General features: G+C 48.1%; 1 protein-coding gene across 1 annotated transcript in view; it reads right to left on the bottom strand.

Moving 5' to 3' along the window:
* Positions 1-22,160, bottom strand: part of LOC149350401 (uncharacterized) — a 42,475-nt gene that overhangs the window by 7,764 nt on the left and 12,551 nt on the right. The window contains exons 9-10 of the mRNA XM_089575529.1: positions 21,509-21,678; positions 3,582-4,061 (exon numbers count right to left, since the gene is read on the bottom strand). Of these exons, the coding sequence (XP_089431655.1) occupies positions 3,582-4,061; positions 21,509-21,678 (650 nt within the window). The remainder of the gene's footprint in view (positions 1-3,581; positions 4,062-21,508; positions 21,679-22,160) is intronic.

Below are 22,160 nucleotides of genomic sequence, written 5' to 3'. Positions count from 1 at the left end.
CGGAATGGAGCTCATCGTTGACTGATTATGGTATAAACGAGGCACAAAACACCAGCAATGCTTCGCGTTTTTGATATCCATCGGCAAGCTTTGACCTTTACCGGAGCTGCTCGGAAGCAATAATGGGCAGAGCGCTTTTTCGACGGTTGACACGATTAAGGCAGAGAATGCGGCCTGGAGGTCAGGAGCAGAGGAGCGCACAGGCTTGCGTAAGCGCGTTTTTTTTTTTTTTTGCAGTTAAGGAGTGCTTGAGCGTCTGCTCGGCAGCAGCGATTCTGTTAAATTAATTCCAATAAACCTGGCCCCTGTGACCGTTTTCCGCAAATGGCATCATCGGCGCTTTCGACGTTACTGCATGAGCAACAGCTTGGTTGCCCAGCGGTGCAGCTTTCGGAAGAGTAGCCTTCACTACACATCCGGCTTCTATTCGCCGACTTAGAGGCTTTTTTACTGGGTCAGAATCGCCTACAGTTGGCAAATTGCAGAGGACGAAGATGCAGTGAGTCCACGTGATGGATAATTTTTCAGATTTTCAACTCCAAGGGGCATGTGCGACCAGTAACAGTTGTTTGAACTGACCCCGTAGCAACACGCACGCCAGCCACCTCGAGAGAGCAGCGGTATACAGAAGTAACAACCGCTCCGGCATTGTTGGGCCGCTCCGGGGACAACGCCTTTAGCGCACGCAAGCTGTTCTGGAAGGAAGGGTTTAACTGGAATAGAAATGAATGTATTACACTGGAGCAGATCCGACACACACCCAATGTTTGCTGATTTGCGAACAATACCACCACTACCGAAAGGTTGCACTTCAGAGGTGTCTACATAGTGATTCGTTAGGCTCTTGGGTTGTTGCTGGATCGTTTTAGGATTCTTCATTTTCAGCATTCCATCGCCTATCGGCACAAGCGCCACCGGAATTGCATGGACACCATTCTTTCGAAATGAAATCGGAGGCAAGCTTTCGACTGGTAGGCTGGCGAACCAAGCTGCCCAGCCCTCTCCCGGGGAGGTGAAAGGCGTGCCTACAAACAGCGCGACGGCAAGCTTACATCACCCAAGTCAGCAAAGCTACCTCGAAATCTGGCCAAAAACCCCGAAACCTGAAATGGCCTTACCGGAAAGAAATGCCTAGCGTCACCAGGGCGGGAGCAGGCAGGCGGCAATGTCCTCTGGCTGGCAGGCAGGAAGGCAGCTGGGGCAAGGTTCAGGATGGCTCAGGTTCAGGACGACCCAAGCCTCAAACCTGCGGGGCCGAGCCGTTGCCCGCTGACTGCGCGCGACCTCCGGAATCGCGTGACCGTCCTCCTCTTCGCTGCCCATGGATACTGCCGCGTGCAGCGATATTTTTTTTAAGGCGATGCTTCTTGCCTCAGGGCAGAAAAGGCTATGTAATGATGGATGGCGAAGATGCTTAAATAAATGAAAATATGTTCGCTGATGTAATGAAGTCGAGGAATCAACGATAATGTGGTCCCTGCATCCAAGCGGTATTCGAATCAGGATTGTTCGGCGAGAGACCCGCTGCCGCCAAGTGCCGAATTCTTGTTTGCTTCAGCACCAACAAAACCCACAGCAGGTGATGAAATTCAGCCTGAGTATTTCTACAGCCATTTCTTTTCTGCTACTGAAACTGCAGCGATTCTATATCGCTCTGTAGAATATAATTAGGGCGAGGGGAAACTGATATTACACTAAAAAAGAGCCGTGAATGATACGATGTGTAAAAAGTGATCAAAGGTAGCGCTACAATGAAGCTGCTGATGATGATTCTAGAGCGCTGTTCAGGTTCTAGGCGCACACAACGGACGTCTGGGGTTTAATTTTGACTACGTGGTGAGTAAATGCGCCCTCGCATTGGATGTAATGTTCGTGGAGGATAACCCACCAAAAAGAAAAAAGGAATGTATAAGCAAGGAAGTGACAGTCTCATAGAGCCAATGGGGACGTTTTTTTTCGAAGGCGATGGTGGCGGCACCTGGGAAAGGCGGTAAACGCAGTCAATCCAAAGTCCAATACGCATGCGCGCGTTCCTGGTGCTGGCGGCCGCTAGCTCGATCCAAGCTTTGTAAATACTGGTGGTTAACTTCTCCCGCGCTGCATTCACGCTTGATTTCCTAAGTACTTACGGAAACTGCTCCCTCGCTTTTGTATTTCGGTGTGTCTGTTGATGTAGCATGGTGCATGGTTGCGAGCGGCGCGACTGCTTAGCAGCTGCTTAGGGCGCTCGCTCGAGAACGAAAAGCGCAAATGATTTTGTACAAAGAACAGTTTATTAAAAGAACATCAGCAGTGACAAACTATGTTCAAAAAGTGATTTTAAGCATCAGTGGCATTGCAGTGTCAGTAACAGGCATCCTAAAAATCAAAATTAAAAACGGCATTATGTAAACCTAGAAAACAAGAGCGCGCAAAGAATATATAGAGGATAAAAAAGGCATCAAGGTAGGTACAGTATACATAATCAAATGCTACATGACTGAATATAGGCTTGTACACGACTTTATAAGAGATTCAGGTAAATAGCAGGGAAGTAAAACAAGTGACATGCATTGAAATGCATCAGTCTGTGGCTATGAATAAACACACGCAGAGAAACCCAGCGAAAATTTTCAACCTTTGACTCGCGCAGAACTCACAGTGCATTGGGCTAGGGACAACATAATATGCTGCAGTGCTAGTACTTAGTATAAAGACTCCAAGAAAAGCTCACTCCAAGAAAAGGTTACCGGAGTGACCTGAGCAGACACGATGAGGAAATGTATATGTCGTATTTCGTGGGTTTGTGGTCTTTACTTCGTAGATATTCGTGTGCCAGTACCCGCTTTAGTGCTGTGCTGTAATACCCAGTTTATCAAATTGGCTTTGCTTGCCTACTAAACTTGTTTATTTTGTTGCAATATCACATCTGTCCTTCCAACGAGCGAAACACGTTTAGAAAATAAAAAAATATTCAGTGACGTTCAGGTGGTCTGATGCAGTGAACTTCGTAAACAGAATGCGCTTTTAGGAGAACGATTTTATATTCTACGCTCTTTTATTTGACGCATCCCCCTTTGTCCCCCTCCCCATCCCACTTATTCCACCTGATTGGCTGGTGTGTGGACCGCTCAGCTCACCGGACAGAAACCCTGAACCAGTAGGAGTCTACCCCTGGGGCCTTTCTTTTGTCCACTAAAGTTGCTTCGAGGCCCAGGGCGCTTCTGCTGTGGCGCCGCCACGACACAGGATGATCACAAGGGGCCTTGTTCCCAATAGCGACCGGTAGCGTTCTCGTAAAGGTGTGAATTTTCAGCACTTTATAACGAACTCGGCTGGCTACTCCCCAATTTTGTGGAACAAAACTGTTTACGCTAACTGGCTACAACAGAAACGCACCCGTTGAAGCGTGCGATGTGCTTGACTTCTTTAGATGTTTGTGACGAGAGCGCAAAGAAAAGACAGCGTACGGAGCTGCGATACCAACACGTTTAAAGCAACATCCAGCCATCCGACTGGCACTGCTGACTGCGGTAGCGCCATGAGCTGCCAACTTCACGACATCCATTCGGGCCGCTCGACAGTGCCTTTTTTAATAATACGTGAGCCTCTCCGGCGGCCTTCTGGTCCGCTGGCTTCTGCGCGGCGGGGGCGCCGGTGCTGCAGGGGTGACGACCTCCGGGGCGGCGGCGGCGGCGAAGGACACCGGGACGGTGGCCTGCGGGGCGGCGCCGGCGGTGGTCTCCGGAGCAGTGGCGGTGGTCTCTGGAGCAATGGCGGTGGTGTTCTCCGGGGCGGCGATTGCCTCCGTGGCAGCGATTGCCTCCGGGGCGGCGATGGCCTCCGGGGTGGCGATGGCCTCCCTAGTGGCGATGGCCTCCCGGGTGGCGATGGCCTCCCGGGTGGAGATGGCCTCCCGGGTGGAGATGGCCTCCGGGGCGGCGATCTCCGGCGCGGCGGTCTCCGGCGCAGCGACCTCCGGGGCGGCGGCAGGGGGGGCCTCTGGGGCAGCAGGGTCCGCCGGGGTCTCCCGAGGCGCCAGAAAGGCCGGGGGCTCTGCATCGGCCGGGGCAGAGGAACTCCTAGGGAAAGGGATGGCACACATGTAAACAGCAGTGCTGCATGTATGTAGAAACTTTTCCTCCTTTATAGCTTGACTAGATGCATTGACAGTCTGAGACGTGAGATGTCGTACTGCAGTGTCATCTCTGCCTTAGTCTTGTATCCCGTACTTCGAACTCAAGCTGCATTTTATAGCATGAGCTAAGCTCAGTCTAAAAAAGAACGCTCAGCCTTGTGTGCGGCATCCAGGATTAAACTTGCTGAGGTTCTGTTCCACTGCTCTCACTATGTCATTCTGGGCTGCTACTTTCTCACACTTCACCATGCGAACATCGACTTCGCCCATGCTAGCATTGAATTGTCTCTGTTCTCTGCTGCCCGGCCGTTCTACACCTCTCCCCGAGCCGGTAAAATGTTGGTCGCTGAAGGTACAGATATCCCTGCATTCTCTACAGCCCTTGTCCTCCTCTCGTGCACCTGCGGTTCTGATTCGACTGTTCTCTTCATTTCTACTGATGCTGCTGCCCGTCGCCACTGTTTCCTCCTTCCGTTCGCTCTTCTGACTACATGCGATGGTCACAGCGAAGTTCATGCTACGAACCTTTTTCGTGCCCATCAGCGCTTCTACATGGCGAATGCCCGCGACAAGTCGAATCAGTCGATCACGTTCTCACATACTCCATCTATGAAGATCCATCCACACTCCAGATAGATGCCATTGATTCGCGTACTGCTGCGCCAAACAAAGACTTCATTTATGTTTCGTATTTCCGATTGATCGATGGCTGTCTTTAGTCAGCCCAACGCTCTCAGCAGCTCGCATTACTCCAGCGTTTCCGTCCGTCCTTCGACTTCCTGCACTCCTCGCTTGGCCGCACATCCGTCGTCACTCACTGCATCCCCACCGCCCCGCATGTCCCGTGTCGCTAGAGTCCGTATCGCGTGTCGGCCCCTGAACGCAACGTAATTACCAAAGAAATGGATGACATGCTTCAGCGTGGAGTCATCCAGCCTTTCCACAGCCCCTGAGCTTCCCTCGTTGTTTTCGTGAGGAGGAAGGACGGATCCATCCGCTTTTGATTTGATCTCTATTCAAAATTAGGTGATGTTAGGTGCACAGGCAAAAAGCCAGAAAGGCTTGACTAGGCCAGTGCACCCCTTTTACAGCAGGGGTGGCAATATTTCGTTACACAACATGAATACAGATATCGATAAAATACAAACGAATAGGGTAGTGGAAGATTACTCAGCATATATAAGCCATTCGTATACACAATGCATAGATGAACAAAAAGAAACAAAATATAAAACGCTTACTTCTGTATTTGGAGAAAAAAAGGAAAAATATACAGAAGAAGCAGTACAAGTGGAAAACACGTGCGTTATCTAAGTAAACATATCACGCAACTTTTCCATGGATATTCTCGTAGCATCTATGTCATTTTGTAGTAGCTGATTTACGGTAGTTAGCAAAGTGAACTTTAGCATCTGTTTTCCATAATTGGTACGACATTTGGCAACTTTCCAGAATCCAGGATGACGTGTGGTGTATGAAACAATGTTTCTATTTAATTCGGCTAATTCAGGCAGGGTTCGGATGTGGTTTATGACGTTCGACCTGTAACATTCGCATAACCTAAAGCCTGGCAAGGAGTCCACGCGAGTAACGTTTAGTTTTTTGAATAAGTCAGCTGTACGATATTGGTAAGGCACTTTACTTATAATTATTATGGCATGTTTTTGCTAGACGACCAACTTGTGCATGTTTTCAGTAGTTGTAGTTGCCCACACTAGGATGCCATGGTTAATCAAAGACATGAAGAGCGATTTAAAAACGAAGGCGTTAACGGATGTGGGGTAAGTCGGGGAGTAGCGACGTATAAGACCGATGGTGCTAGATAATTTACCGGACAAATGTTCAATGTGTCTATCCCAGGATATGTTTACAGTGAAGTAAACTCCTAAAGTTTTATAACAGGGTACAACTTCCAGTACATTTTTGTTGATCTGGAGGGGAGGCTCTTTAATATTCGTGTTTCGTGTATCAAATAAAACTACTTTAGAGTTACTGGTGTTTCTTGAAATAGTTGTTATATGACCAGTTCTTAATTTGCGAAAGGGTGCCATTCGCACGAGTACTGAAGTCTGAGCCTTTGCTTCCCGAAAAGAACATTGCTATATCGTCTGCATATAATATGTATTTGTCACGTTCACCTACGCGTACAATTTCGTTAATATACAACATAAAAAGAAACAGACCAAGAATACTACCTTGGGGAACGCCTGTAGTCACCATTTTAACGTCTGATAAATTTCCATTTATATCAACAAACTGTGTGCGATGCTGTAGATACGATGTTAATAATGATAAAGCAAAGTCATGAATCCCATAGTAGTTAAGTTTCTGGAGTGATATTTGATGGTTAACGAGGTCAAAAGCTTCTCAAGTCAAGAAAAATACCTAATACTATACGTCTGCTTTCAAAGTTATCCAATATGGATTCTTTTTGAGAAAGAATGGCCATTTCTGCTGATCTGCTTTTTCGAAAGCCACATTGCGACGGGCTTATGATACTGTAACGGTCGGTGAAGGATGTGAGACACTCGAGAATCAGTTTCTCAAAACCCGTTGAAAAGACTGGCAAAATTGAAATGGGACGATAATTTGGTAAGTCGTGTCGGTCACCTTTCCTATGTAATACTGTCACTTTGGCGGATTTCATGCACCGAGGAAAAGTTACCTCTGGGATGCAGATGCTGAAAACATAAGCTAAGCAAGGGGCGATTAGATCTAGAACATAGTTGACGTGCTTGATCTGAATTCCAGATGCGTCGCAAGATTGGCTATTTTTTGAGGGCATAAATGCAGCTACCACTTCATTATGGGAGACTGTATTAAAGTAAACTGTGATTTACGGCATCCACATCACAGCTTAGACCATTGTTGATTATCGGTGTGGAGCTGATGGAAAGAAATTATTAAAGGCATTAGCTAAACCTTTTCTATTTAGTTCGATGCCATCTCTTAGGAGGCTTGCAATTGGTTGAGGGGCACAGTCTAACACAAATTTCAATTTTTTTCGAACAGAATCCGACCGCCCTTCAGTTGAACTGAATAATTTGACATAGTAATTGTTTTAAGCCACTCGGAGCTTCGAAGTCCTACTTCGCCAGTGCCGCATCGTTCACCGCTCTACAACGGCCTACCACCCTCAAACCAATGGCATGATTGAACTTTTCAATCGCACATCGAGCTACATGATGACCATATATGTTGCCTCTGCTAACTCAAATCGGAACATATGCTTACAATACTGCCGCACAGAGCACAACTGGCTTTTCACCCTCTATTCTTCTTCACGGCCGTGAGCCTACTTTTACTGTGGATACCATGCTTCCGCATTAGCCGCCCTGACGTGTCCGAATCTCTGGTCCTTTCTCAAGCAGCGACATATGCTGAGGAATGCCTCCAGCTGGCCCGTCTCTTACAATGCAGGACCAAAATCGCCAGAAGCACCTTCGCGCCCCTACCAGTCCTCTTCCGTTCTATACCCCAGACTCGCTCGTGTTGCTTCGCGTTCCGTCAACCCGTACCGGTCTCTACACAGAACTCCTTTCAAGGCACCAAGACTCTTACCGTGTTATCTGCCGGAACCTACAGTGAACTACATTACTGAACCACTTTCGCCGCCCCCGGATGCACGCCATCGTGGCCATGAAACCGTGCACGTCGACCCCCTCAAGCCGTGCTACGATCCGCCTCTCGTGCGTGCTCCCAAGTCGGCAGGATGCCTCCTTTTTCTCCGGGAGGTAATTGTAGCGTAACAGCCACGCTCGCTCACTACGGTGAATTGTGTGTATGAAAAAGACGACGACGATCCAAAGGTGTGAAGCTGCTCGCTCGCAGTCCGAACGCTTGACCGCCTGAACCTTTGCAACCTTTGAAAAGCGACCTAGATTCTGCTGAGCCACAACCCCCTCTTACATTCCCAACTCCTGGGGTAGACTTCCATCACTAAAACTACGGAAAACACACGGTTGGAAGCGGAAACCTATTTCCATGTCAAAACAGGAGAAGTTACAGGAGTTAAGAAGATTTTAACCGTCAATTCCTCGATTTGCTAATCTGAAGGCCTCCGGTGCTGTGTTTAAAAGCTTTCTTCCATTGCTATGTGCATCAAGTTATTCTGCTTTCCGGTGGGAATATACCTGCGTTGGCAATAGTAAGCATTCCGTATATTTTGGGCAGCATACCCCGCCCCTAACACGGAGTGCGCTAGAGGAGAGCTTACTGCCATTTTACTGCAATATAGGGTTGTGAGTGTAGGAGATGACATATTAGAGTACGGCCATAACCAAAGCACGGCTGTACCGTTTGAAACGCGAGCTGGTAGATGACATCACCTGTACCGCAGTCTTGACACGAACCCTCGAATGCGGGGCTTGGACTGACATTGGCGTCGCTGAGCGCTGGCCGCCGGATGTTTGCGGCGGCCGATGAAAGCCGGTGGCCTGCTGCCACTTTAAAATGGTGGACCTTCCGGCCAACGCTCAGCGCCTATAATTAATCCCAGCCACTCGCTCAAGCGGCGGTGGTTAGTCTACGGGCGGAGGTATATCTGGATAGTGGGTGTTGCCTCTCAAGTTTTGAGCGAAAGTAGTTTTTTTTTTAAATACAACCGCCGTTAATATGGGCTGCTCGAATACTTGAGAGTTTTGTTGGAGACCAAATTTTAATTTTTACACTATATTAAGTCCTGGGAAATATGTAAACTCGCTCTCCAGACAATGGAGAGGCTGAAATGCACATCGCCTGTTGTGGCCAGTGTCTTTTTGTCGCGTTAACTGCACAGCAATGAAAGCAACCTAGACTGTCCCCACCAGACCGTTCGTTTCCTGTATTTTGAGTAGAGTACATAAGAGGAAGGTAGTGCGAAAGTGCATGTGTGATGGCCTTTCTCTTTTAGTGGTTCGATGTTTGGCAGTGCCCCGAAATTTCCGGTCGACGCGACTTACCACGTACCGTATTGCATGAATGACATTGAAGAAACTGCCTCTGCCGCTTGTGCTGGGTCAAAATCCGCATTTAGCAGCTTTAAGCCGACTTTTTATGTAATTTTGAAAGAACTTAAACGACTGAAATACTGAGAAAATGACCTTTTTTGTGCACAAAACACTGAAATGAATGCTTAAAATTGTAACAAAAATTTCGCCTTCACTGCAGTATATTTGCCGCAGTTTTGTTTCGCGGCACATCTCCTCCAGCCTTTCGAAAGAAAGGGATCAACAGACAGTGCTCGAGCATGAGGGCATGCTCAATTCAGCGTTGAGTAAAGCAGAAATTTGGGCAAGTTGGTACGTATTCCACCTGTATTGGCTAACATTTTTTTTAGTTTTGTGGACAGGGCGATTGAGCAAGCTTCGAAGGAGTTAGGGGTGCGTATTTTTCGTTATGTTGACGACTATTTGGTGTTTACCCCGCCAAGCAGCCTGCCTAGAATGATAGTCGATGTTCTTAAGGTGTTTAATGAGTACGGACGTGGGGTAAAGTTTACAACAGAGGTAGCCACGAACAAGGAACTGCAGTTTCTAGATTTGGTTTTGTTTTCCCGAGACAATCACGTGTGCTGGTGTTATCGGCCAAGATCGGCTAAGCCCTTGTTAAACTTCAGGTCAGGTCATTCCAAGCTTATAAAAGAAGGCATTATCTTGTCTTGCCTGCAATCTTCACTCAAGAAGTCCTGCCATGAAATGATTGGGGAGAGCATTGCAGCCCAATCAAACAGGTTACGCGCGAATGGCTATCCGGCTCACCTCATTTCAAGGGCAGCGGAGAAATTGCTTAGGCAGGTGAAGTATGGGGCTCGGCCGAGTGCAAGAAATGAAAATAAAAATAAAAGACCGGCAGTGGTTCCATATGCGCACAGCATGTCCCATGGGCTCAAAAAAGTGGCAGGCAGATATGGCGTTGACGTCGTGTTTTCTGCCCCGAAGAAATTAGGCAGGATGTGCAAACAGGTAAGGCAGAGGCAGGAGGGAAACAAAAGGGCTTGTCAGGTGCGCCATGTTTCCCCTTATGTACCTTGCGAGGTAGGGGTAGTATACCAAATTCCCTTCTCGTGTGGCGCCACATATATTGGCCAAACAGGAAGATGCATCAACAAGCGACTCATGGAACATGACAACACCAGAAAAAAAGACCCCCTGTCACACGTGGCGGTCCACTGCAGAAAGTGCAAATGTAAACATGAAAAAGATTACGAAAAAAGAAAATCAGAAGGAGACCCTCTCGCTAAATGTGCATTCCGTTGCAAGAAATGCAAATGTACCCCCGACTATAACAACACCAATATCGTGTTCCGCCATAGTGATAAGATGACGCGAGAAGTTATTGAAGCTTTTCTTGTACGTGAGAAAGGCGCAACGCGCATTAGTTGCCCATCGGTCGCCCTTTCCGAAGGGGAGATTGGGTATCTGGCGTCACATGTGGCATGAGTTGACTATGGTGGCGGTTAATCTTTCCTAACTCTGTTTATATATTTGTGTGTTTTTTTTCAATAAACCCAGTTGTTAGTCAGCGCCTATTTGTCTTTACCCCTCAGTTTCCACGTCCCGTCTTTGTTGCGCTGTTTCAAAAATGAAAAAATCAATTCAGCGTACCTGTTGGAAAGCTACCAGCACAACTGTCTCCAAATACCACGCACTGGTTGGGCACGCTAAAGAACCCCAGGTGGTCGAAATTCCCGGAGCCCTTCACTACGGCGTCTCTCATAGCCTGAGTCGCTTTGGGACGTTAAACCCCATAAACCAAACCATCTTTTCAGAGTTCTTGGTAATGCGATGGCCACTTGATGCAAAGCGTGCGTTGCTTATCGAGCGGCCGTAGTAGTGCCTGAAGTATTAATCTGAAAAGTTCAAGAAAAGGAGTCGAACGTAATAACTTGTGGGAGGGAGCAGGTCTAGCAGCTGAAAGGTTGCATTGGTATGCTACTCTCTGAACAGCGCACCAAGCACTGCGCCGCACCAGTCTTCGCATCACGTTCGGGTTTCTTTTCGGGCGCGTCTCGTTTTTTCACCTTCCGACCGGTTTGAAGCAAATGAAGCAGCGGCGTGTAGATTAAACGGAAAGTGATACCCATAGACCTGGCGCCGGATGGTCGGACTCGTCGGGCAATCTTACGTGTTTGGCTGCGAGGCTGAAGGTTTTCAGCCATCCGAATTTCTACTGCGTTAAGCCTGAATTCCAAATGAGTCTCCTTCCCACCTCTAAATGGAAAACTTGGGGGTGAAAAAAAAAAGGGGGGGGGGGGGGATTGTCGACGTTTACCCTCGTCCACTGCCGGCACGCCGAAACGACGTCGTTTTCAAAATCCTTCGCAGTCTCGTGTAAAGGGATAAATGAAGACACTCGTCGTGTTTCTTATGGTTCCTGTATGAGGTAGTGCTACTCTTTGGTGGTGCTGCCCTTCTCGCTTTAGCACTTTCTTCTTTCGCTGTCTTCTGCATCTACGAGAGGCTCAGTCCGCCCCCAAGAAGTCATCGCTCGGACTATAGGAGTGGTTTTTATTTGGCGTCGGAAACGAGCAAAAATTTCACCGCATGTGTAATACATGGCCGCGTCGTAACCAGTCGCATGAAGGATTGCATGAGCCATTAACGACTGGCTGGAATGGAGCTCATTGTAAACTGATCATTCTGTAAACGGGGCAAAAAACACCAGCAATGCTTCGCGTTACTGACATCCGTAGAGAAGTTTCGACCCTTATCGGAGGTGCTCGCAAGCAGTAGAGCGGCTCGAGGAGGTTAGAGGGAATGTCATTACCATCTCAGTCAGAGGTTGTTTGTCAGGGAGCTTCTTTGCCAACTCGTCCCTTTGTGATTCCCTACCATCGTCCTGTTGCGAGACGCCATTTGTGCCTCAAGGATGGCGTAGCTCTGGGGTATGGATGTGAATCCCTATAATTTATGCCTGAGACAAGACTGATATGCATACGTGGAAGCTTGGTTGGGGATGCTAGTGGCCCAAACTATCGAAAGCGTCGCAACTTGGTATAGAGGGAGAAAAGATGCTCGTTGTTGTCAGGAAGGTTGCGGAGAGTGTAATAAGTGATGCCACCGTCAACGGGAGCAGATTGAGTGGCGTTAGAGAGAAGTGAAACCTCAAGTTCGTGCAGATGAAGAGGAATGCGAGGTCGCTGTTTTTGAAACCTGCGTAAACGGTAAGAGGGGCTGAGAGGAAGGGGGATAAAGATGCTCAAGGGTTGCGATGATCTATGTGCCCTTTATGCCAACCTCTCCTACTGTTTTTTTTTCTCCTGGCCGGATGCTCTGCTAACGGGTTTCTTTCCCATCCCCTCCCACACTGCTGGGACCTGGCTGGACTGGCTTGGAGCGTGAGGTGAAGACGCCCAGCGTCTGCTCGCGTAGCAGGCCAACGACGTCTCAGGCACCTAAGTTTTGTGCCCGAATAGAGTACCATACTTCTACCACTACACCAAGGCGCCAAAAAATTGTGCCCGTGGAAGAAAATGACGCAGTTGACGTCACCTAAAATTGTGAAACAGGGAATCGAAACTTCTTAGCGTTTCCTTGTGCCAGGCGGTTCCAGGCAGCGGAAACAAGGCAAGCAGCCAGCTATAATAAGGAGCCATGGTGGCATGGCGGCAAGCTTTGACCTTTCCCGGAGCTGCTCGCAAGCAATAATGGGCAGAGCGGCTCGAGAAGGACAGAAGGAATGTCACTGCCATCTCAATCAGGGGGTGTTTCTCAGGGAGCTTCTTTGCCAACTCATCCGTTTATGGTTGCTTACCAACGCTCTGTTTGGGGAGGCCATTTTGTGTCTCAAGGATTGCGTAGCTGTGTGGTATGGATGCGATAATTTATGCTTGAAACGAGACTTATATGCCTGGATGGAAGCTGTGTTGGGCAATCTAGTGGCCCAGACTGTCGAAAGTGTCGGAAGTCGGTAGAGAGGGAGAGGATGAGCTCTTTTTCTTTGTCAGGAAGGTTGCGGAGAGTGAATAAAGTAATGCCATCCTCAACGGGAGCAGATTGAGTGGCGTTAGAGAGCAGTGCAGCCTCAAGATCGCGGAGTTGAAAAAAGGACGTCGAGATCGCTGTTTCTGTACCCTGCGTATGTGGGGTAGAGGAGCAGAGAGGAGGGGGAGGTCAAGATGCTCAAGGGTTGCGATGACTTAGGTGCCCATTATGCCAACCTTTCTCTCTATTTATTCTCCTGCTCGGACGCTCTACAATTGGTTTTCTTTCCCGACCTCTCCCACACTGTCCGGACCTGGCTGAACTTGCTAGGAGTTGAAGGTGAAGAAGACTAAAAGCGTCTGCTCGTGCAGCAGGCGATCGACGTCTAAGCGCCTGAGTTTTGTGCCCGAATAAAATACCATACTTCTACTAGTGCACTACGGCGCCAACAAATTGCGCCCGTGGATGAAAATGACGCAGATGACGTCACCCAAAACTGTGATCCTGAGCATCGAAGCCCCTGGCATTCCTTGCGCCAGGTGGCCCCACGCAGCGGAAGTGAGGCAAGCAGCCAAAAAAAAAAAATGTCAGAGAGCGTGACGTGACTCTCTCAGCCTCCGCAGGCCATCCTCCTCTCACGACGCTGCCTTCTTTCTCCGAGGGGCCCCAGCGCACTGAATCTTGGAAATTAGGGCTTTCATGGTTACCATTCTGCATGCCATGGCTTGATTCATGGAGCGTTTTAGTGAACTTGCGTGCTCCGGTGCAGCGCATGTCCGGCGTTTCTGGCGGAATTCGTATCAACGCATCAAGCGCATATCAGGTTCCATGTGCTGCGCCGGATGCACATCTCAGATTTCAAGCGCAGGCGTGTCGCTGCGCAACGAGCTAAAGTGAAACTCGACTAACAGCTCCCGCTGCCCCGTCACGTGAGGGCCTCTTTCGTATGATGTTTTCCATTATATTTTTAAAGCGAGAGCTTTGCTAGCCTAGCGGCGCCGATTTCTCTGTATCTGCAAGAATGACCTTGAACAGGTGGGGCGGAGCTGCGTAAGTAATCACGTGACGTACCACGTGACTAGCAGCAGCTCCGCCGTCACCGCGGCCGCCGCGTGCTGCCTATCCAGTGTCTCGCTATGGATGACGAAGCAAGTCAGCCGGAGCCGACGTCCTCGAGAATGGGTACTCGCAGATGTCGGGCCGAGTCTGATCATCCGGTCGACATTGCCAACCGTGCGAAGGATTTAGCAATCGGTAGAGAGCGTAAACGCGCTAAACGGGCAGTTGAAACCGATGAAGAGCGTGAGCTTCAAAAGCAAAGGAAAGGCGCATAACTGGCCTCCTGGGACAGTGGACAACTCAGTCGCACTTTAAGCTACGTGGCGGTAGTGACAGATGTGCGCTGCACGCGCTGGCATTCAGAACGTTGTGGCAGAAACTCGGCACTGAAGCAATACGCTGTCGGCTTTCATTGTGTTCATTGGCGTTGGCTTTGACAAAGTTTTTGGAAACCGAATTTTTTCAATGTATTTACGCCTCATTAATATGGAAACTCGCTGTCTGGACAATGCATAGGGTGAAAATGCCATAGTTATAATTGGGATCATTGTCTTTTTTGTCACGTTAATTGCACGACGATCAAACCAAGACTGCCCCAACGAGATCTTTCCTCTATTTTGAGTCGAGTACATGTGCACCAGCGGAAGGTGATTTGAAAGTGCGGATGCCTGTGTGATTGCCTTATTTGTAGTTTAATCTTTGGAAGTGTCAAGGTCTCCGGTCGGCGAGCCTTACCAGTTACAGTGATTTTTGAGGAAAGGAAACGGGGCGGTAATTGTCTCACTTCTCGTAAGGACTCCGCAACTGTGCCGTGAGGAAAGGGAGGAAGGTAGGAATGACAGAAAGAGGGAAGTGCTGTAGTGGAGGGCTCCGGAATAATTTCGACCACCTGGGGATCTTTAACGTGCACTGACGTCGCACAGCACACGGGCGCCTTTTGAGTTTCGCCTCCATCGAAACGCGGCCGCCGCGGCCTGATTCGAACCCGGGTTTTCCGGCTCAGTAGCCAAGTACCCTAACCTCTGAGCCACCGCGGCAGGTACCATTTGCCGCATTGCATGAATGACTTAAAAAAAAAAAAAACTTTGCCGCTTGCGCTTCGCTGAAAGGCGACAGTCTAAGAACGTTGGTGAAAGCCCTATTCAGCAGCTTTCAGCTGACTGTGTACAGATATGTGCTAGAGGTTCCCAGGTAGCACCGAACATTAGAGTAATGTTATAATAATATTATGAAGTTGCGCTAGCAGTGTGCTGCATCCGAACTTTAAATTAATGTTATAATTTAATAAATAGCGTTCTATGTTACGTCAAAAACGTTGGTTTAAGATTTTAAGTAAACATTATTCTAATGCTCACTTTGAAATGTTATTATAATGCCATAACTTCCCAAATAATGTTATACACTGTATAATAAACATTGCCTTATTGTTCCAGATAAACATAACGTTCATGTTACATTTATGCATGTTGTTAAACTGTTTCATGTCAGGGGAGGGTTATTGAACGCATGTTTGTAACATTACAAAAACGTTAGAAAAAATGACAGGACAAACATTGAAATAACGTTTGACCTAAACAAAATGTAAGAGGGCTAGTCAAATGAAAGTGAGCCAACCCACCCTGCGCAATAATTGTTCGGTCCATTATCTGCGAGGCATGCGCGTAGAACACAGGCATCTCCAATTTGCGAAAGTGGCACACAGGTGTGAGGATAATCGTTCTTGAATGCTCTCATACATACACTGGGTTGAACACGGTTGCTTGACGTAATGGACACTGTAAAAGTTGAACAACGTAGTGTCATGAGGTTTTTGACAACTGAAGGTGTTTCCCAACAAGAAAATAGTCGCCCTATGGCTGCTGTGTAGGGTGAACATTGCATTTCATTGCGCTCTGTGGAATGTTGGACCAAACGGTTAATTCAAAGAAGGACGTGAAAGTTGAAAAGATGATCCAAGACCGGGCCAGAGCTACTGCTCAATCAGCCCCAAAACAATTTCAGTGGTTGATGAGCTGATTAGACAAGAACAGAGGATAAGCATCGAGGAACTGGCAGATCGTCTCAGTTATCGGCTCTTGTGTGCCCAATGGATGCCAAAGATTTGGAATGACCGCCGGAAAACGGAGAGGTTTGGCGCTGCCTTGACTCACCTGATTCGGTATCACAATGAGGGTGATGACCTAAGCAGTTTTATGAGACGGGTATCACGCGACTCGTTAGTCAATGGGAGAAATGTATAAATGCTCATGGAGACTACTTTTAAATAAGGCACCCCGCTTGTCACATGCTCGCATTGGCTCACTTTCATTTGACTTGCCCTCGTAACATTAATGTTTAGGTGCTACCTGGTTTCTTGCATTGTGAACAATTTTAGTAGCACACACTATGAGACAGCTTGACTTGTCTCATGAACGCCGTTATATTAAAGATGATGGCGACCAGAATATTTCTCTTGAAGCTACCGAGATTTTGTATAATTTCCACTTCCTTAATTGCAAACCACACGTATATGGGGACCTTATTTGTGAAGTGTTTTTTATTGCAGGAATACATTTAACAACTATATTTTCACCTTTCTGGATCTTCGTCCATCCGTTCGTTTGAGTGGGATTAACCGAACCCACGCCTTTTAGGTGCCAGTATAAGTAGTGGACGCTAAAGTCGTTTGCGCTGACGCAAGCAGACGGCGCTGCTGCTGCCGAAATCGAAGGTACAAAGAGGAGGAAAGTGCAGGAGCCTGGCTACTGGCTCCCACTGGACCACCATCACCGCTGCGTGCAGACAGAACAACCATGTCCGCCGAAGAGATTGCTGCAGCAATAGATACCCCTAGTTGCCCCTGTCTGTCATCTTCTGTCATCTGGCCTACTGGTGTTAGAAGCTTATGCAAAGGGCACTTAATTGCTCATGTAACAGCTTGCAATTAGAGCGACGCTATCAACAACAGGGTTTCTAAAAACTGACGCTAATTTTGTGCGCAGCGAAAAGGAGGAAACGAAATATGGATGCAAAATACACCGCATGAAAAGGAAATTTTATCAACCTATGAATGAACAATATCCTCACAAGATAACCAAAGCGAGACTCCTTGAAAATGTTGCAGCTTTTTATCTTTTTCGAACGCGCAGATTATCTTTGTGATACGTTTTCTATTGTGTTCGAGCACACATTCGTAGCCTCCCACGCATGTGCTCATTTCTGTGCCCGCACGTGCTTGTGTCCGTGTTTGCTCTCTTCGTATGTGATACCTTATGTATGTGGTTGACTCGTAGCATGCAAAAATGTCTTAACTATGCTTGTCCCAATGCTAGCATCCTCGTTCCTCGCATCCACCTGACTGACCTTACCTGGAATGCGTGGCATCACTGGAATGTAAATGAAATTAAAACAAATGGTTGCACTGAGAACAACGAGGATTTTAAGTAGGTGCGTCGTGCACCCTACGCCATTGCTGCTGACATGTGGATCCTTACAAGGGATGTAACGAAAAGAGCATATAAAGGTTCCTTTACTGGCAACCTTCCGTGTGTATGGATGAGATCAAAACACTGAACAGCACGCAAGCATTCCTGCAGTAAGGTTCCACAGATTAGACCACTAGTGATTTATTACGGACGGCTCGCTTTATGGACGTTCTTATTCGGGAACAAAGGTGTGGGGCATAAGGACTGTAAGGTGCGCAGAAAAAGCAAAGTTCGCAAATGCTGTGCGTATACCTTTTCAATCCTAGCCGCCGCAGCCAAGATCGAAACGTTACTAGTCATCAGCTAATGGGTCCTGTTGGCCATCTCCTTGACATCGATAAATGAGGCAGTGCGTATTGAGTGAAGTCGCAAGTTGAGCTGCCTTTTGCAGCCTTTTTGTTGCACTGCTGAAGCTTAAACCTTTGCTTGTGACTTCTTGATAGCGTTGTCATGTGTGTAGCACCGGGGTCGATTTGATACAACTACTCTAAAAGTAAGACAACACTGTTTCTGAGATTACTTACAGTTTCATGTGACAAAATCGCAGTCAACAGAAATGTTTTCTTGCTATGTCATCACAGTTTGTCAGGTCGCCCATTGAGAAAAAGGATATTGCTCCTGATAAAACCGAGTGTTCCAGTCTCCATCCGTGTTTTGTCTACCGACAGTGGCACTTCTTGCATCACAGAGAAGAGGTGAATGTAGTCACCCTTGTTAGCATCGTTCCCAATTAACCCTTTATGAAGCATGACTGACAGTTTATGAGGTTTGCCATGCATACAAATGGTAAATTTGAATACGGAATGACTCTAGCAACTGACCGATATTAATTTCGAGTCATTTCAAAACTGGTTTTTGAAGAAGGAGTGGTACAAATATGTGCCACTACCTTCACAACGAAAACTCATAATTGATGCATATTTGCACTGCTGTCCTTTGACTTATAAAAAAATCATTAGAGCTTAAAAACCTAACCGAAGAAGAGGTACTGTGGAGACAACTGCAAACTGAAACTCTCCCTGATACCGCTGGCCTAAACCATGTGCACTCGGATAGATTTAGGCTGGAATGCAGCAATTGCGGCGGCAAAGCCACCGTAGACCACATCTTCTGGGACTGTCCGACAGACACGCCATCAATATTGCTTCAGAGGCTCGCGCATCCGGTCCCGGGGGAAACCTTGCTGCTCGGCTTCGACCTGGAAACCTGAATACAGGTCGTGACAAGAGCCCAAGAGGTCGCCACTATTCTCTACTGATGGCCACCTAGCAAAATAAACAAAGCCACTTGTAACTCAAGCTGATAATAAGTTTTCCAATCCAGTTATAGAGCTGAAAAATGCTCCAAAAACTTTTACGACCAATTCACTGGTGCAACGGCTTAATGCATTGACGCACAATAAAACTTGGCTTCTAACTTCGAATCACCAAGTTCATGCGGATCCGCTTTTGCATAGTCGAGCACGTACACCTACAGCATCTTTGTGCTGCGGTTGCTGAAGATGTAGATCCCTAATACTTTCCTTCCGAGAACTGTGGCTGAGGCTTTTTTCTTTGTTATGAACCCTTGTGCTTCAGAGTAGCAGTGCTTTAAAAGGCTTACTTTTAACTGCCTCACTTTAACCTGTGGGGCCCCACTCTGAAACGAAGTAAATAGCATTTGCCGTCATTTTGTCCCAGCTGTGGTCGCCGAAGGTTTCTGGAGGAGTTATGGGGCGACCGATTCAGTGTAGTGTTTTTATTCGAAAGGACGCTGTACTGTTGCACCACTGGCTGTGAATATAAAAAAGCACAAGAAAATGTGTTGCTTCTGATCCATCGCGACCTAATACAACCTCTTGTTGAGAAAGGCACCAGCCTGAAAAGTGGATATTACTATACTGTACTGTGCTCGTAAACCTCCGCATCTATTTGTAACACTGCGTTACTGAGGCTGACACCGCGAGCCAGCCGCTTGGGGGAACGCTGTCAGTCAAACTCCACTTGATAACAGTTTTGTCATCGAAGCCCAATTAAATTTGTGTATAATTGGAATTGAATAACTAGGGGCCGTTTTAGAAACGAGTAAATTCAGTTCACCCAGCAGGCATCAGGAATACATCTTTTTCCGCCCTGGGGCCAAATTGCGCCGAGTCGAAATATACATATATGCCTTTGCAAAAACAATTTTTTTTCCAGTCACTCTCAAACGGGAGCAGAGTTTCGCTACTGTTTTCCTCGCGCCGCTCGCGCTGGTGTCAAATGTTCCACATCGTTGCGGCGCAGCCAACTTTACAGGTGCAGATGTGCAGTCACCTGGTGCCATCTGCTCGTGCGGTCTCTTACTGGTGCTGTCACTGGCGGTGAGCGATACTCGGCGGCGGCACACGCCGTGCTAAAAGTATCTGTTTAGCATAGCGTGTACTGTGTTGAGCTTAACTAAATTCATGGCGATCCTGTTCATGCCACGATGCAGCAAAACGCCGCGAAAATCGCCGAAGGTTTCCGGACGAGTTATGGGGCGACCGAGTTTTCAGTCTTGTGTTTCGAAAGGACGCTGTACTGTTGAACCACTGGCTGTGAATATAAGAAGCACAAGAAAATGTGTTGCTTCTGATTCATCGCGACCTAATATCGGCTTAAGAAAAAGCAACCGAAGTACCGAACACCACCGGCTTTGCCCAAATCATGAATCCTACCACACAATGGGGCCGCTTTCCCGCAGAACTTGGAACATAATGGCGGACCTTCGCGCAACTCTGCTCCCTGCAAGTGCATATGCAGGAAACACACTAAAACACACAGTACACGCACGACACCTGTTAGCGAAGCAAAAACATGACTCTACTTTACACCGGCGGTTAAACTTAAAAGCTACGCGGGATGTTGCCGTAATTGCAGTTACAAAGTCAATGCACGGCTTTCCTCAGCGCATGGGCAGCACACGGCCGCGTCGTAACCAGTTGCATGAGGGATTACATGAGTCATTACCGACTGAGCGGAATGGTAACCTGACTATGGCATAATCGAGGCACAAAACATCGGCAAAACTTCGCGTTTTTTGATATCCGTCGACAAGCTTTGATCCGTACTGGGAGTGCTCGCAAGCAATAACGGGAGGCGGCTCCAGGAGGAAAAGGGGAATGTCACTACCTTCTCAGTACAGAGTGTGTTTCCCAGGGTGCTTCTATGCCAACTCGTCCGTTTATAGTGGTGCCTACCGCCGTTCGGTCGTGGGAAGCCATTTTGTCTCTTAAGAATTGCATAGATTTCATGGACAAGAAGATGGGAAATGTTTGCCTGAAGACAAGACTTATATGCACGCCAGCTGTAATGGACAATCTCGTGGCTGACAGCCGAAAGTGTCGCCACTCGGAATAACACTGCGGCGTCGCAAAATTGTGCCTGTGGAACGGAATGACGCAGTTGACCCCCGAAATGGTTAATCTGAGCATCCAAGCTGCCTAGCGTTTCCTTGCGCCAAGCGGCCCCATGCGGCGGAAATCGAGGAAGCAACCACCTGTAAGGAAATAAGCTTTTTTTAGATACCACTGTCAAGCAGCGCTGAACAGCAAGAGCGAGTATCCTTCTCCCCCTCTATATGCTTGCGACCAGCACGACACGGAGACTGGAGCGGCGGAGCCCTTCTGGCCGCGGTGACCTGGTAGTTTTTTTGTGTCAACGTTCATTGTGAGGTTGCAGCTTTGAACGTGTTCATGAAAAGCGTGACGAAAATGCGATGTGCTCACTTTGTTGAACAAACGAACCTGAAGTCGCTACGTCGCTCGTTTTCATTTCGTGCAGGCTATGATCGAGGCAGGGGCCCGTGTGCAATCGCTCGTGTTCAGTAGACATACAGGCTATCAGACAGGATGACAAGCGAAGCTGAGAGAAAAGCCCGAAAGTCAATTTTCCACTTCGGCAGGACGAAAATCTGCAGCGCAGCATTTTTTTGAGCGGTGCTGTTGAGCCTCGCATGTTACTCACTTGGTCTTGAGGAAGGAGCCATCCATGCGGCCCACCATGCCCAGGTTGGGGTCCACGTTGTCGGGGAGTGCGAGCTGCCGCTGGTCCTGCGCTGCTCCGGGGACCTCAGCGCCGGCGGCATCGCAGTAGCTTTCAAGCGTCGCAGTGGAGCGCGCAGGGGGAGGCCAGGTCTGCGTGTCAGTGGGAAAGGGGAAGTCGGTGTTTGCGTCAAGACTTTCCCGTTCAGAGCAGGCGGGCGTGGTGTAAGCAGGGCCACAGTGCGGTGGGCAGAAGGGGGCGAACCCTGTGCAAACGTATGCCTGAGGTTGCCGGCGGCGCCTGCTTTTAATTAACAGTGTCTTATATTGGGAAGAGCGTCTTCGAAAAAACGGCTGCGCCTCTCGGCTGCTACAGCCTTTGAGATAAGGAGCGCTTTTTACTTTTGAGTTGCCGTTTTAAGGTCGGGCGGATCTGTGGTTTGAGCTCTGTTTTTCTTACATTTTTCGTCGAAAATTGGGATCCTTCATGGTTTTCATTTTGCAAATCTTTCGGGGCGGGGGGGAGGGGAGGGGGGAGGGGGGAATTTAATTACGAATTGAGAATTGTGGGGTTTAACGTTCTGAGTCGACGCATGGGCTATGAGGGACGCCGTAGTGGAGGGCTCCTTGTTAAT

Source organism: Amblyomma mixtum, chromosome 3 (genome assembly GCF_055824585.1).
Source record: "Amblyomma mixtum isolate Tamu chromosome 3, ASM5582458v1, whole genome shotgun sequence".
Classification (NCBI taxonomy): Eukaryota; Metazoa; Arthropoda; class Arachnida; order Ixodida; family Ixodidae; genus Amblyomma; species Amblyomma mixtum.
The sequence above is the reverse complement of the archived record's forward strand: the minus strand, read 5'-3'. Positions and strand labels throughout refer to the sequence as shown.